This window comes from Octopus bimaculoides, chromosome 20, assembly GCF_001194135.2.
Source record: "Octopus bimaculoides isolate UCB-OBI-ISO-001 chromosome 20, ASM119413v2, whole genome shotgun sequence".
Classification (NCBI taxonomy): Eukaryota; Metazoa; Mollusca; class Cephalopoda; order Octopoda; family Octopodidae; genus Octopus; species Octopus bimaculoides.
Window position 1 is genome coordinate 21,099,313 of NC_069000.1, and position 15,019 is coordinate 21,114,331.

Genomic DNA, 15,019 nt, shown 5'->3' on the forward strand with positions numbered 1-15,019 from the left:
TATATATATATATATATATATATATATATATGGTAGTAAGTAAATGTGTTTAAAGAAAGATTTTCAAGAAACTCACAGTTTGTAGGGAAGGAATGTTTGACTGTCAATCGTATTTGGAAAAGACTGACAGGTATTTGTATGTATGTGTTTATTTGTATGTATGTGTTTATTTATACGTATGTATGAGTGTGTATTCTCTGTGTATATATATGGTAGAAAGTAAATGTGTGAGAAAAGATTTTCCAAAAACTCACAGTTTGTATTGAAAAACCTCACAGTTTGTAGGAAAAAGTAAATGTGTTTTAAGAAAGAATGGATCATGATTGGAAAGCTTTTTAATATACATCTTCTTGATTAGAGCATAACTTTCAGAAACACTAACTTAAGGGAGATGAGAAGAAGACAAATGGAAGAGAAAAGTAAGAAGAAAGAAAAGGAAATATGAGAATTATGATGTAAAGGGAGCAAAAAGACTGAAGGAGAAAGAGAGAAAGAGAAAAATAAATGTAAAAGAAGGAATGACTGAAAACCAAAAGAAATTGAATGATGGGAAAGATGCAAAAAAAATGGAAGAGTAAAGAAGAAATGAAGAAGAGAACAAAAAGAGGGATGAAAACGAGAAAACTGGTACTTACTAGAGAGAATGCCGCCAGTCAAGGGAGATAACACCCCCATAATGATAATCAGCATGGGAATCCATCGACCGAGCTTGTGTTTCCTGAGTCGACTAAATGCGATGACGGCAGCTATTAGGTGAACAAAGACTGATGAGAATAGGGCCCACAAAAATATTTGATACCACATTTCTGAAATGATAGCAGGTAAAGGTCAGGATATAGCAGTAATAATAATAATATAATGAAATAATAATAATAATAATAATAATAGCAATAATAATAATAATAATAATAATAATAATAATAATAATGATAATAATTAATAATAATCCTTTCTACTATAGGCACAAGGCCAGCAATTTTGAGGGAAGGGGAGAAGTCAATTGCATTGGCCCCAGTACTTGACTAGAACTTATTTTATTGATTCTAAAAAGATTAAAGACAAAGTCAACCCAGAAGGAATTTGAACTCAGAATGTTAAGAGCTGAAAGACCTGAAATTTGGGAGGAGGGGACAAATCAACTAAATCAACCCCAGTGTTTCACTGGTACTTATTTTATCAACCCCGAAAGGACAAAGGGCAAAGTCAACCTCAGTAGAATTTGAACTCAGAATGTTAAGATGAACAAAATGCTGCTAAGCATTTTGCCTAGCATGCTAACGATTTTGTCAGCTTGCTGCCTTAATAATAATAATAATAATAATAATAATAATAATAATCCTCTCTACTAAAGGCACAAGGCCTGAAACTTAGAGGGAAGGGGGCTAGTCAATTACATCAACCCCAGTGTTTCACTGGTATTTAATTTATCAACCCTGAAAAGATGAAAGGCAAAGTCAACCTCAGCAGAATTTGAACTCAGAACGTAGCAACAGGTAAAATACTGCTAAGCATTTATCCCACCAGGCTAATGATTCTGCCAGCTTACTGCCACCTTGATAATAATAATAATGGTTTCAAATTTTGCCACAAAGGCAGCAATTTTGGGGGAGGGGATGAGCCAACTACATCAACTGGTACTTATTTTATCGACCCCAAAAGGATGAAAGGCAAAGTTGACCTCAGCAGAATTTAAACCCAGAATGTAATGATGTGTGAAATACCGCAAAGCATTTTGTCCAGCATAGTCTGCCAGCTCACTGCCTTTAATCATCATCATTGTCGTTTAACGTCCGCTTTCCATGCTAGCATGGGTTGGACGATTTGACTGAGGACTGGTGAACCAGATGGCTACACCAGGCTCCAATCTGATTTGGCAGAGTTTCTACAGCTGGATGCCCTTCCTAACGCCAACTATAATAATAATAATAATTTTTCTGATCTAGAAGTCAGTTCTGTGACGAGGACATATCTTTCTTTATCTATATTTTATGCAATCATTTTCTCTATCTCATTTTACCAGGCTCAATCTGGTTGTAACAGTTGTAACATTTCCATAATAAATTTTGTCGTCACTTTGTGAATACCAAGTTTGTGGATTCAAAGTGAGAGACAAGTGATATGAACACAAGCAAGAAGCTGTTATGGCAAATGATAAATTCAGGATTTTACAGGATTTCTTCATAGAGACTTTCCCTTCTATCCTATTGAAGTAAGGCGACTAAATTTAAGTACAGTGGGGAGAAGAAAAAAAAGCAGTGTAAGACCATTGACTTTGTAATACATAGATACCAAGAAAATTGAGAAATATTAGGACCTAGCCAGAGAAGTGAAGCACAAAGGTGAAAATTGTTCCTGTGGTAAGTGGTCTACTTGGCACAACATCCAAATTGCTCGTAAGCAACTCAAAGATATTGGAATAAGACACATATTGCAGAAAAATGCCATCCTGTGTTCTGCAAGAATCCTGAAAAAGATTCTTGAAACTTGAGATTTATTGTCACCAAATCACAGGTTAATATCCCTGATAATTGAATTAGCATGTCATAGTTTTTGTATAAAAGATGGTGCATTACTCAGAGATTAAAGCATCGAGCTTCCAATCATGAGGTAGTGAGTTCAATTCCTGGATGGGGCTGTGTGTTGTGTTCTTGAATGAGACACTTTATTTCACGTTGCTCCAGTTTACTCAGCTGTAGAAATGAGTTGCAACGTCACTGGTGCCAAGCTGTATCGGCCTTTGCCAATACAGCTTGGCACCAGTGAGAGGAGAGGCACCATGGAGAAGGGAGGCTGATATGCATGGGCAACTGCTGCTCTTCCATAAACAATCTTGCTCGGTCTTGTGCCTTAGAGGGGAACTTTCTAAGTGCAATCCCATGGTCATTCATGACCAAAGAGGTCTTTACTCTCTTAGTTTTTGTATAATAATAATAATAATAATAGTTTCAAATTTTTGGTTCAAGGCACACAAATTCGGTGGGAGGGAGTAACTCATTTACATCAACTTCAGTGCTCAACTGGTACTTTTTTTTTTTTTTATCAACCCCAATAAGAAGAAAGGCAAAGTCAACCATGGCAGAATTTGAACTCAAAATGTAAAGGCGAACAAAATGCTGCTAAGCATTTTGCCTGACATGCTAATGTCCCCACTGACATTTATTTTATTTTGAACCTGTTGAAGGCACACGAGATGCCGAAATATTGTTGTTCAAAGGACCAATAAATAAGTTACTTTCGAGTTGCACTTTTAGTCATTGAGTTGACCGTGGTGATGGATTACGTCAGCTATGTTTACCTTAGTGATGGAATTTGGCAATCGTATACAAAAGTTAAGAACTCATCTCTGTATCTATTACATTTCTGCTGAGTTACCAGTCCTTTATATAAACTACTACTACTAATAATAATAATAATAATAATCCTTTCTACTATAGGCACAAGGTTTGAAATGTTAGAGGATGGAGATATTCAATTACATCAACACCAGTGCACAACTGGTACTTACTTTATTGATTCTGAAAGGATGAATCAACCTTGGAGAGGCGTTGGGAGGATAAAAAAGAAAGTTGATCTTGGGGCAGGATTTGAACTCAAAACATAAAGAACCAGAATTATTGTTGTTGTTATTATTATTATTATTATTATTATTATTATTATTATTATTTAGGTAGCAAACTGGCAGAATCATTAGCATTACAGATAAAATGCTTAGTGGCATTTCATCCATCTTCACATTGCGAGTTCAAATTCTACTGAAGTTGACTTTGCCTTTCATTCTTTTGGAGTTCATGAAATAAGTACCAGTTGCAAACTGGGGTTGATGTAATCAGCTAGCCCCACCCCAAAAAAATTTCTGGCCTTGTGCCTGTAGGAGAAAAGATTATTATTATTGTACAGATATCAAATAGACAAGCTTCAACATTATCACATTTAAAAATATATTTATATGGAGTCAATGCTATCATCTAAGAATATCTGAAGAAGGAATTGTATTCCGAAATATCATCGGACTATGGATAACTAAATTACAGCAGGTATATAGTCCATTTTTTTGTATTATAGTGTATTGCTGTACCATTCAAAACTTTTTATTCTTTACAAACAATACACAATGCTTCAAGCGAACTACAATACTCTCCTATATTTATATATTTTATTGTTGTGTATACAATTCTGTGTGTGTGTGTGTGTGTGTGTGTGTGTGTGTAGTAATATGTCTAAGTACGGCCCTTACAGTCACTGCATTATTAGCAGCATAAGAGGTTTTCAGTAAAATGCTAAGTTAGACTGAGACTATGTACCATTTTGTTAACTGGATAGAAGAGTAGAGAAGTGACAGAACTATAATACTTCAATTTATACAGAAATATACAAATATGACAGGCTGCTATAACAAGAGTAACGAAAAGTAAATGATATGGTAACCATAGCAACGGTGGTGCGAAATTGTAGTTCAATTTGGAATTTGCTTCATTCCAACATTACACCTCATCAAAATAACTCACTTCACATCTACAACAAAAAAGTCTCTATATGGTCACTCAATGTGCTAGAAATAGTAGCAAAATCTACCTTCTAAACTATATTATGCTGAAAAATAGAAAAAGGATGAAATGAGCATAAGAGTCCATATAAGAGTCACTTTGTTAAAGATTTATGAGCAGGAATGGACATGTGGTAAGTAGCTTGCTTACCAACCATACAGTTCCAGGTTCAGTCCCACTGCGTGGCACCTTGGGCAAGTGTCTTCTACTTATAGCCTCAGGCTGACCAAAGCTTTGTGAGTAGATTTGGTAAATGGAAACTGAAAGAAGCCTGTCGTATATATATATATATATATTTATGTATGCATGTATATATGTTTGTATACCTGTGTTTGTCCCCAACATCACTTGACAACCAATGCTGGTGTGTTTGTATACCCATAACTTAGAGGCACAGCAAAAGAGGCCAATAGAATAAGTTACAATTAAAGGCAGTGCTCCAGCATGGCCGCAGTCAAATGACTGACACAAGTAAAAGAATAAAAGAAATTAATTAGGTACAGGCATAGCTGTGTGGTAATAAGTTTGCTTCCCAACCACACAACTCCAGGTTCAGTCCCACAATGTGCACCTTGGACAAGTGTCTTCTACTATAGCCCCAGACTGACCAAAGCCTTGTGAGTGGATTTGGTAGACAGAAACTGGAAGAAGCCCGTCATCTGTGTGTGTGACTTTGTGTCCGTGTTTGTTCCTCACCATCACTTGACAACAGGTGTTGGTGTGTTTATATCTCCGTGACTTAGCAGTTCGGCAAAAGAGACAGACAGAATAACAGCTAGGCTTAAAAAAGTAAGTCCTGGGGTCTTTTGACTAAAAGCCTTCAAGGTGGTGCCCCAGCATGGCCACAGTCAAATGACAAACAAGTAAAAGATAAAAGGTATACTTCGACAATACACAAAATATTTTAATTTTTTTATGCAATTCCTAATAACATTTAACTATAAAAATATGATAGAATTTTTTTAAAACACTGAATGGTTCGGAGGATCCACCTGAATGAAATAGGAATTAAAGGGGTCCATAGGTAAAAAATGGTTGAGAACTACTACTCTATATGTTTACTTGATCTACTAAAAATAGTAGTAAAATCTACCTTCTAAACTATACCAAGCTGAAAAATATATCCCCGCAACTTAGCAGTCCAGCAAAAGTAACCAATTGGGTAAGTACCAGGTTTTAAACAAAAAAAACTTACTGAGGTCAATTCACTTGACTAAAATGCTTTAAGGTGGTGCCCCCAACATGGCACATAGTCTAATGACTGAAACAGGTAAAAGATAAAAGATATATGAAGTTCTGCAGAGTGTCCATTTCCAAATTTCACTCACATGATTGTAGTCAACCCAAAGACAGGAAAAAAACACAAATGGTCCTCTTGTATTTTCTTTTACCCAAAGCCAGGAACTTTACAGCACCGCCTCATATAGATATTTATATATATATTCTAAAGTGGTGTTTTGAAATATGTGTATCACTGTAAATCTGAGGGTAACCCATTGAATATTAAGGGGGTAGTGCCATCCAGTGCAACCCCTTAGTGACAGCCATGTACACTGTCAAGAATGAAAAAAAAAACTACTACATAAAGAATGGTATATTTCTTTCCTTAAAATTTAAACCCTTACTGTTACTTTAGTGAGCAACAGATGTCACACATACATAGGCATCTGTTTATTGTTTAATATAATCATGATTATTATTATTTCTATTTTACTGTTCTATGTGTACTATTATTTTGAATGTTATTTTCCATATGTCCTCATATCATCATTATCCAGCACTTTTATTATTTTGAAATGATTTGTTTCCATAGTAATGTACTTTTATAGCACTTGAAACACACACAGACAATGAACTAAAGAGGATTTGCAAAACAGTGTTATAGAATCTATCACAAAAGGAGACACAGAATAGGCTTATAAAAAAGAATCTGTCCGTGTGGATAAATGTTGATAAAGGAAAACTTGTCTGTCATGGCACTCACTTGAAACAACAATGTTATGAATGCTAAGATAACAATGAAGTGACAAAGATAGCAGTGATGAAGATGAAATTGCATCTGAATTGAAAACCAGTTAATTGAGTTGTGAGCAAAATTAATCATAAGAGCTAAGACAATGTTCTGTCATGACAAAACGAAATCCAAAGGCTGCTTGTTTGATGTATTAAAATTTACACAGCTAGAGATTTGAACACATAATAAAAGATTATTCATAAGTACAGATGAGGCTATGTGGTAAGAAGCTTGCTTCCAATCACATGGTATCTTGGGCAAATGTCTTCTACTATAACCTCAGGCCAACCAAAGCCTTATGAGTGGATTTAGTAGACAGAAACTGAAAGAAGTCGTCGTGTGTGTGTGTGTGTGTGTGTGTGTGTGTGTGTGTGTGTGTGTGTGTGTGTGTGTGTGTGTGTGTGTGTGTGTGTGTGTGAGTGTGAGAGAGAGAGAGAGAGAGAGAGAGAAAGAGAGAGAGAGAGAGAGAGAGACCACTGCTTGACAACCAGTGTTGGTGTGTCCCCATAACTTAGTTTGGTGAAATAGACTGGCAGAATAAGTACCCGGCTTTAAAAAAATAAAGTACCAGGGTTGAATAGTTCTACTAGAATTCCTCAAGGCAGTGCTCTAGTATGGCCACATTCTAATGACTGAAACAAAAGATGCAAACAAGAGATTTTTGAATATTATTAGCTGGAGACCAACTCTTGGTTTGCTGAATGGATTTCCAATTCAATAATAACTTGGTGTTGAATGCATAATTATGCACAACCAATCATCCATACACATATAAGGTAGCCTCTATACGGTTGCTAGATCTGCTAGCAACAACAATCAAATGACATCAAATCATTCCATATCAATTTTAAAATGGGAAGAATATACAGCAGAAATCAACTGTGAAACAATATAATGAAAAGAAATGATGGCTACTATTGGAATGCTAGTGAAGTTGACATGTCTGTTTAAGGAAAGATGACTATGGCTATACAACAACAAAATACCCATATTTGCAGGATTACTCAACCTGAACAAAATAACAGCCAAATCACCCTCAAATCATACCCAAGGATTGTTAAAAAAAGGAAAGCCACTTTAATGTAGTACTAGATATGACATACCTGGAGACTACAAGATGGTCAGAACTGTAAAGCCTATTCCCATAAATCAATGGACTAGGGCTGACCTGGAGTTGAACAATAGCTTGAACACACCAGATTTAGCAGCCTTCATCCTGTATCTCTCCCATATCTTTAAAACTAGAAACCTAAAATTTAAAGTGAAAATTAAAATCACAAATTTTTAAAGTCACCTCTATAAAGAGGGTGTATACAGAGGTAATTGATGGTACCCCATTGCTGTCCAATGATGACAGCCCATGTGACACCACAGTCTAAAGCTGGAAGCACACAGGTGCCCACAGGTGTCACAATGACAGTCTGTTGTCTGGATTGAGGCAGACACTACCCTGTGATGTTTGTCTCTTGCAGCAGCAAGACACTGTCGCCAGTTCTCTTCAAAGGCAGCTGCTGCATGTGAGGTGAGATACCTTCACACTGATCTCTCTGTGGCAAGTTCACATGAATTAATGTCGTTCTATTTGAGGGTGCTTTACAGGGTGTCCTTGTTTGTGTGAGCTCTGCATGAGGTCACTGTAAACAGCTGCCAGTCCAACATAACTGAACCTTCAGCAACATTGACCCAATGCTTGTTGAACAAGCTCTGTATAGTTAGTAAATATATTCACTTTACTAACTGCACCATCTATATGATATCCCATAATACTATATGATATCCCATAATGATATCGCTATATGATATCCCATAATATGCAACTTTCAGTTTTATATGGCATTTCTACCTAACAGTGTTCTAGTTGTGATAATCTCATCATCGTTCACAGCATATTCTATCCATGACTGAGTTAACCAGTATATTCTACCCTTCTTATGATAGTGAGGTCAAGTTTGAGGATGAGTTGGCTACTATTTCTAGTATTTAATAGGTTGAATGATGCTGTATATGAAGAATACACAGGTATGCAGAAATGTCATAGATAGTGGAGAGGGTACATGCATCTTCAATATATAATAAACAGCAAATACCAATGCATCTCAAACTGGGCAATATGGTCCACAACTAGAAGGTGTAGCATATTATTTATTATTAATTTAATTATGGTTGGGTTCCAATCCAGGCTGCAGTAACAAAGTCCACTCGCCACACTTCCAAGCCAGTGTCTATAATCAAGTTGTCAGTGTAAATGTGACAACATTGTCCTCTTCTTACACCACCATGAAGTGGATTCCACAAGACTAATTTGAATGCTTCCAGTTCAGGGTGGCATACACTGTAACCAGATGTGGCATATCTAGACCTATAGATTGCATCTGGTCATTTGGCCGACTACCTACATGTCATAGGTCTGCTTGATCAGGTCTAACCTACAGTTACACAACTACAGCAACTCTATCTCCATTATCTCAATTATATATCTTTTATTTCTGTCTATAAACATAGAGAAACCCACAAGAGATTCTTAGATATGAAGAATACAATTAAAACTTCAAATACTGCAAGAAGGGGCAAAACAATTGCTACAGCTTTTCGTCATTTTCACTTAAATGTGTAAAAAAGTTGAAGATCCCCTTTGGTCATGAACGACCATGGGACTGCATCAAGAAAGTTACCCTCCAAGGCACAAGTCCGGGCAAGGTTGTATATGGAAGACCAGCAGTTGCCCATGCATTCCAGCTATCCCTCTCCATGCCATCAATGTTATCCAAGAGAAAGGTCAATACATCTTGGCACCAGTGACGTTACAATTCATTTCTACAGCTGAGTGAACTGGAACAATGTGAAATAAAGTGTACTGCTCAAAAACACAACACACAGCCCGGTCTGAGAATTGAATTCACTACCTCATGATTGTGAGCCAGACGCTCTAACCATTGAGCCATGTGCTTTCACACTTAAATGTGTATCAAGGAACTAATTAGAGATTACATTACATTGTTAATCCACCGAGCAACTTGAAAGTATCAGTATCAGATATAATGCATATGTGACAAATACTAATTCATTATCAAACAATTTAATCAGTAACATAAATATTTCTTTCAGATGGTTGCTAAGATATTAACAAATGCAAATATCATTGTCATCTTCTCGGATGTACATGTACACAAACACAGTCATTCAATAGGGTTCAAATTCAAGTATGTCAGATTTAAGGAAATTCACTACACAATAAGTTTAAAGAGACTTATTTCAATTTACAAAGCTCTTTGACCTAATAAAAAGTGTGTGTGTGTGTGTGTGTCTGTGTGTGTGTGTGTGTGTGTGTGTGTGTGATGGTGAGAAACACACAGGGAGTCAAGTATCTCATTACAGATATGCCAATTAACTGCTCGTGATTACTGGTACTCTCTCTAAAGTGAAAAATTGGCCAAATTGTTTAGTGTCACATGGAAAGCCATGTGGTATATGTTCTTACTCTCTGCACTCTGAGTTCAAATTTTGCCAAGGTCAATTTAGCCTTTCATCATTTTAGGGTCAATAAATTAGAAAGTAGTGAATTAACAAAATTGTTAGAAAGTTGGGTGCAATGCATAAAGAGATTTGAACTCAAAACCTAAAGGAACAAACCAAAATGCAGAAAATATTTTGTCTATTGATCTTTTGAGTTCTGCCAATCCACTGGTCATCTAATAATGGTTTCTGATTTAGACACAAACATAGGAATTTTGAAGAAAGTGTGTTAATCAAAGGCATCAGCACCAGTACTTGATTGATACTTCACTTTATCAAAACCCCAATTTTTTTTTTTTTTTTTTCATATTAAATTCCGATATAATCATAACCTATACACTCTGAAAGGTATATCCAGAAAATTTCATTAAAAAATTCCTCATTTTCCTTAAAGTCATGAAGAAACAAAACCAATTTGTGTGAATTTTCCCAAACTCATCACCCCACCCTCGGGAAAATTTTTCACAATAAATTCTGGTATAATTGGAATCTATACCACCTGAAGCATATTTGTGGAAAACTTCATTAGAAAATAAATAAATAAATATCCATTTTTCTGGAAGTTATGAGGCAACAAAGTCAGGGAAGTGGGGGTCACACATGTAGGAATGCCTCAATGTTTCTAACAGCCTGTAGTAACGCCTTGTCTCATGCGCATGCGTAGTCATCAATATCCAAGTTTGGCGCCCTTATTCATACTCTTTTCCCGGCCGGGCGGCCATGAGCATGGTCATGTCAAGCTGTCTCTCCAGCTTTCCAACTCTGGGGACGGCTCACAAACAACATTCCGGCGTCTCAGCAACCATGCCTATTTTCCTCCATAAATAAATATTGATGTGTTGATAGTTCAGAGTTTTGCGTTACGTTGTTTATTCCGAAAATAATATAGGAAAGCAGGTGTACACCTAATGGTGTATAACCACTTTCCTATAAGACCATAAGCCACAAATTTGGATAAGAGGAGACAGTAAATTATATTGATGACCAACAGTATTTTTTTTACTGACCCTGGAAAGATGAAAGATTAGATTAGCTTCAATGGAGTTTGAACTCAGAACATAATGTACTATCAGTAAAAACACAAGGCATTATGCCAATGCTCCAATGAAACTGCCAATCCACTGAGTGTATTTCTGGTTTTTGCTTTCTTGTGTATGTTTTCTCTTTAATTAGATTTAACCTAATAATAGCAGCCGTTTTTACACATTTTCATAAAGGATGTAAATAGCTGATTGACTTGATCAATATATCTTATCAACTCTGGAAAAACGAACAGCAAAGACATATCTAATAGGAGTCTGAATATAGAACTGGAAGGTAAAACTAATAACAGTTGATTTCTCAGTATGGTACTACTCACTAGTTGCCATGGCATTACTAAACAACAATAACAGAAAAATTAACAACAGTAAGACAAAAAAAAAACAGTTCATATTTCTTTCCAAAGAGGAAAAAATAGTTGGTTTAAATTGAATTGAAAGAATGTTTGTATTTAGTCTCATCATCATTTAATGTCTGTTTCCCATACTGGCATGGGTTGGACAGTTTGACTGAAAACTGGTAAGCTGCACCAGGTTTCAATCTGAACCATGCCAAATCAGGTTGGAACCTGGAGTAGTTCCAAAGTTTACCAGTTTTCAGTCAAACTGTCCAACCCATGCCAACATGGAAAACGGATTTTAAATTATGATGATGATGATAGTGATGATGATGATGATGATGATGGTGGTGGTGAAACTAAATACAGAATATGGTAAAATATTGAGCTTAGCTGTCCACTATGCCATTACCTCCTCTATAGTTTTATAAGGAATCAGATATATAATGAAGTAGGATAAATAACCAGTTATTCAAGTATCACTTACAGAAATGTAATATGCACCAGCTGAGAATCAAAACTATGATCATTCTATGGTGTAACAACATAGATCACTTCAAAGAAATTCAAGACTATGTTTTTGGTTTTTATTCCAGATTGTTAATTTATTTTACATGATAGAGTAAATTCTTTTTATATTGTAGCATGGAGCAAATTTACATTTTGTAAACCAAGCAACTGTTAAAGACTATGTACACCTGACAAGAGTACCAAAGATCTCAAAGTGAGTATCATTTGCATGTGAGTGTGTATGGTTAGAGAAAAAGAGTAGCACTTGTTTCCTTTTTTTAGAGCCTTCAAATTAGTGGGAGAAAGTTATTCTTAGACTAGACACCTACCCTGAATGCTTGCAAAAGATAGGACTCTGTTCAAGACACCAAAAACCTAAGTAGTGTTAACCAAAACATTAATTCTACCACCCAAGGTTGTAGTTACCTCTCTTCATTTACATTATTCTCTTGGAACATATATTCCACCCACCAACCCACTCAATGAAATAAGCATTGTGTCTGGAAATTAATATTAATATTTTTGCTAATTATATATAATTGGACAGCTAAACTATAATTTTGCTACAATTATAGTTTTTTTTAAACAAATTTTATAAATGTCAACTGCAGTGCATAGAATAAAGTGTCTTTATTGACTGACTGTTTAAGATCTGAACTCACAGCCCATAATTGAGCTTAGCCATTTCAAGAGAGAGTACATAATTCAGGAAAAGTCATGTTCATGACTTTTTATACTCCAAGAAAAGGATACAGGAATAGTTGTGAGAATTAATATTGGTTTCAAATTTTGGCACAAGGATGAAAGGCAAAGTCAGCTTTGGCAGAATTTGAACTCAAAGACAGACAAAATGCCACTAAGCATAGCTAACAATTCTGCCACCTTGCTGTGGAAGTTAATATTCCTATAAGTTAATTTTGAAGTGATAGATAAAGAGAGAAGTGTCTACAGAAATGTAATTTAGTGAAGAGAGATTGGACAAAGAGCTTATTCAAGCCAACACGTGTCCTCAGCAGTCACAGCCCATGTTTCCCTGTCAAGTAAAGTAGCTGTTCACACACAGGCATCATACAGTCTGCCTTTCATTCCAAGGGAGAGGTCCTTTGTTACCAACAGAAGTAGGAGCTCTCTGAACTTTGTCCAGCCTATTCTTATTCTTCGCAGCTATGCTCTCAGAGCATCCACCTCCACTACTGACTAGAGACTGAGTGGATGCGACAAAAAAAAAAAAGGTTCAGAAGTAAATTCTGTAAGGTTAAGTGGGGCTGATACAATAACATCCAGATTCAGATGTAGAACAGCCATTGTTATAGTAGTTTAAGAGAGTGGTTACAGCTCAAACATGACTAAATAGTTAGATAATGTTGGTGAATAAATGCCTATTAGGTTTTTATTCACAAGCTTTTTTCAAGTGAATGATGCCTATGAAAGCAAGTAGTGTTTGTACACCAGTAGTATTTTTGTAGTGTAGAGCAAATTAATATATTGTAGATTGAGTAGCTGTTGAAGACAATGAATACTTGCCAAGAGATGTTAACACTGTGTGTGCAAAAGATTTCTACATAGATGTACACTGTAGCATAATCTTCATATATGGTTAGAGAACTAATAACACACAAGGAAAAAGAGTATATGAAAGATAAAAGGAAGTCCGAGATACATCAGAGTTGAGAGAGAGAATTTTGTCAACATGAGCTGCAATGAATATATAAACTGATTAGAAGCTTTGCCAAAAGATTCTCATACTAGACATAGTCATTGCTTATGTCAATGGCTAATACTTTGCCCTCACTGAAATGTTCAAGAGTTAAGAAACTGTTGGTAAAACGAGAGATCTCTAGGAGAAACATGTATTTGACTATGCAGAACTTAGTCTGGTTACTTTGAACTGCTAAATACAAGAGTGACAGGCTGATAGTTGGCAGGGTTAATGAGGCTGCTTTTCATACAAATGGAAGAGTTGGTAACCGTTATATTTGAGAGTAAAAACAGATGATTGAAAGGTTTAGAAAGCTAAAGGAGCAACCAAAAAGTACACTATTTTTCCTTTTCTTCAATTTTTATTGAAGGGTAAAGCTTGAAATGTTAGACTCTATACTTCTTATGGCTATAATATGTGAGCTTTACCTCTTATCTTGAAATTTCTCATAGCCTTATTGACACAGACTATCACCAATTTCCTTATTTTATCTTAAAGCATATCAGAAGTAATGACAGGTGAAAAACTTGGCAGTCAAAAGTCCAAAGTAGTCAAGAGATTAGGTTTACTTCAATCCGTTGTTGTTGTATGAACTGAGATTAGAGAATAAAGAGAAAGTTAAGTAGCTTTATATAAAGGAGTGCTGCCAAAGGAGTGTTGCTTAAAAGTATGTATATTGAGGAGTGGCAGTTAAGAGGCTTACAAGAGTGTATAAAAACAATTTTGACAATGCACCATATTGCAGGTCTGCATTATGGAAGTCCAGTTTATAGTTGGTAAATTCCTCTCAACATAGTAAGCAACAATACATTTCCTTGTTGAATTCATTAGATAGTATATGACTGGTATATATTCTGTCGAATCTGGGACAATAATACACAAAGCTAATACCAATATTGTTAGTATGAGTAAAAAGAGAAATGACATTTTTCTAACAAGCCACTGGTTTTAGTCGGGAGAGAAAGCCCCAGGAAACAAACGGATATCATCACTACCATTCCTTGTTGAGATTGTTAGAGTACAAATATAGAAACAAAGACTAACAGGAGGAAGTGAATAAGATTGAAATGCGTTCGTACATTTTCCAAGGACATTTGGCAGTGATATAGCTGCAACAAGGAAATATCCAAAGATAACTAAGAGCGAATCACTGTTCTCACTATATTTCCTCTCTTTCCCCTATCATTGTCTACGTCCTTATCCTCGGAGACCAAAAAAGGATGCCTCCTGCTAAGTTCAAAATAGAATATCCACGTAAACATCTCCAATTTACTGTCATAAATTGTCCGCTGCAAAGGAGCATTAAGACAACATTAGGAAATAAAATCTGAAGTGTGATGATGATGATGATGATGATGGTG

At 35.8% G+C, this 15,019-nt stretch overlaps 1 protein-coding gene across 1 annotated transcript in view; it reads right to left on the reverse strand.

Annotated features, from left to right (window-relative positions):
* The window catches only part of LOC106874756 (transmembrane protein 170A), a 21,629-nt gene that overhangs the window by 4,821 nt on the left and 1,789 nt on the right, over positions 1-15,019 (reverse strand). The window contains exon 2 of the mRNA XM_014922599.2: positions 636-806. Coding sequence (XP_014778085.1) covers positions 636-806 — 171 coding nt within the window. The remainder of the gene's footprint in view (positions 1-635; positions 807-15,019) is intronic.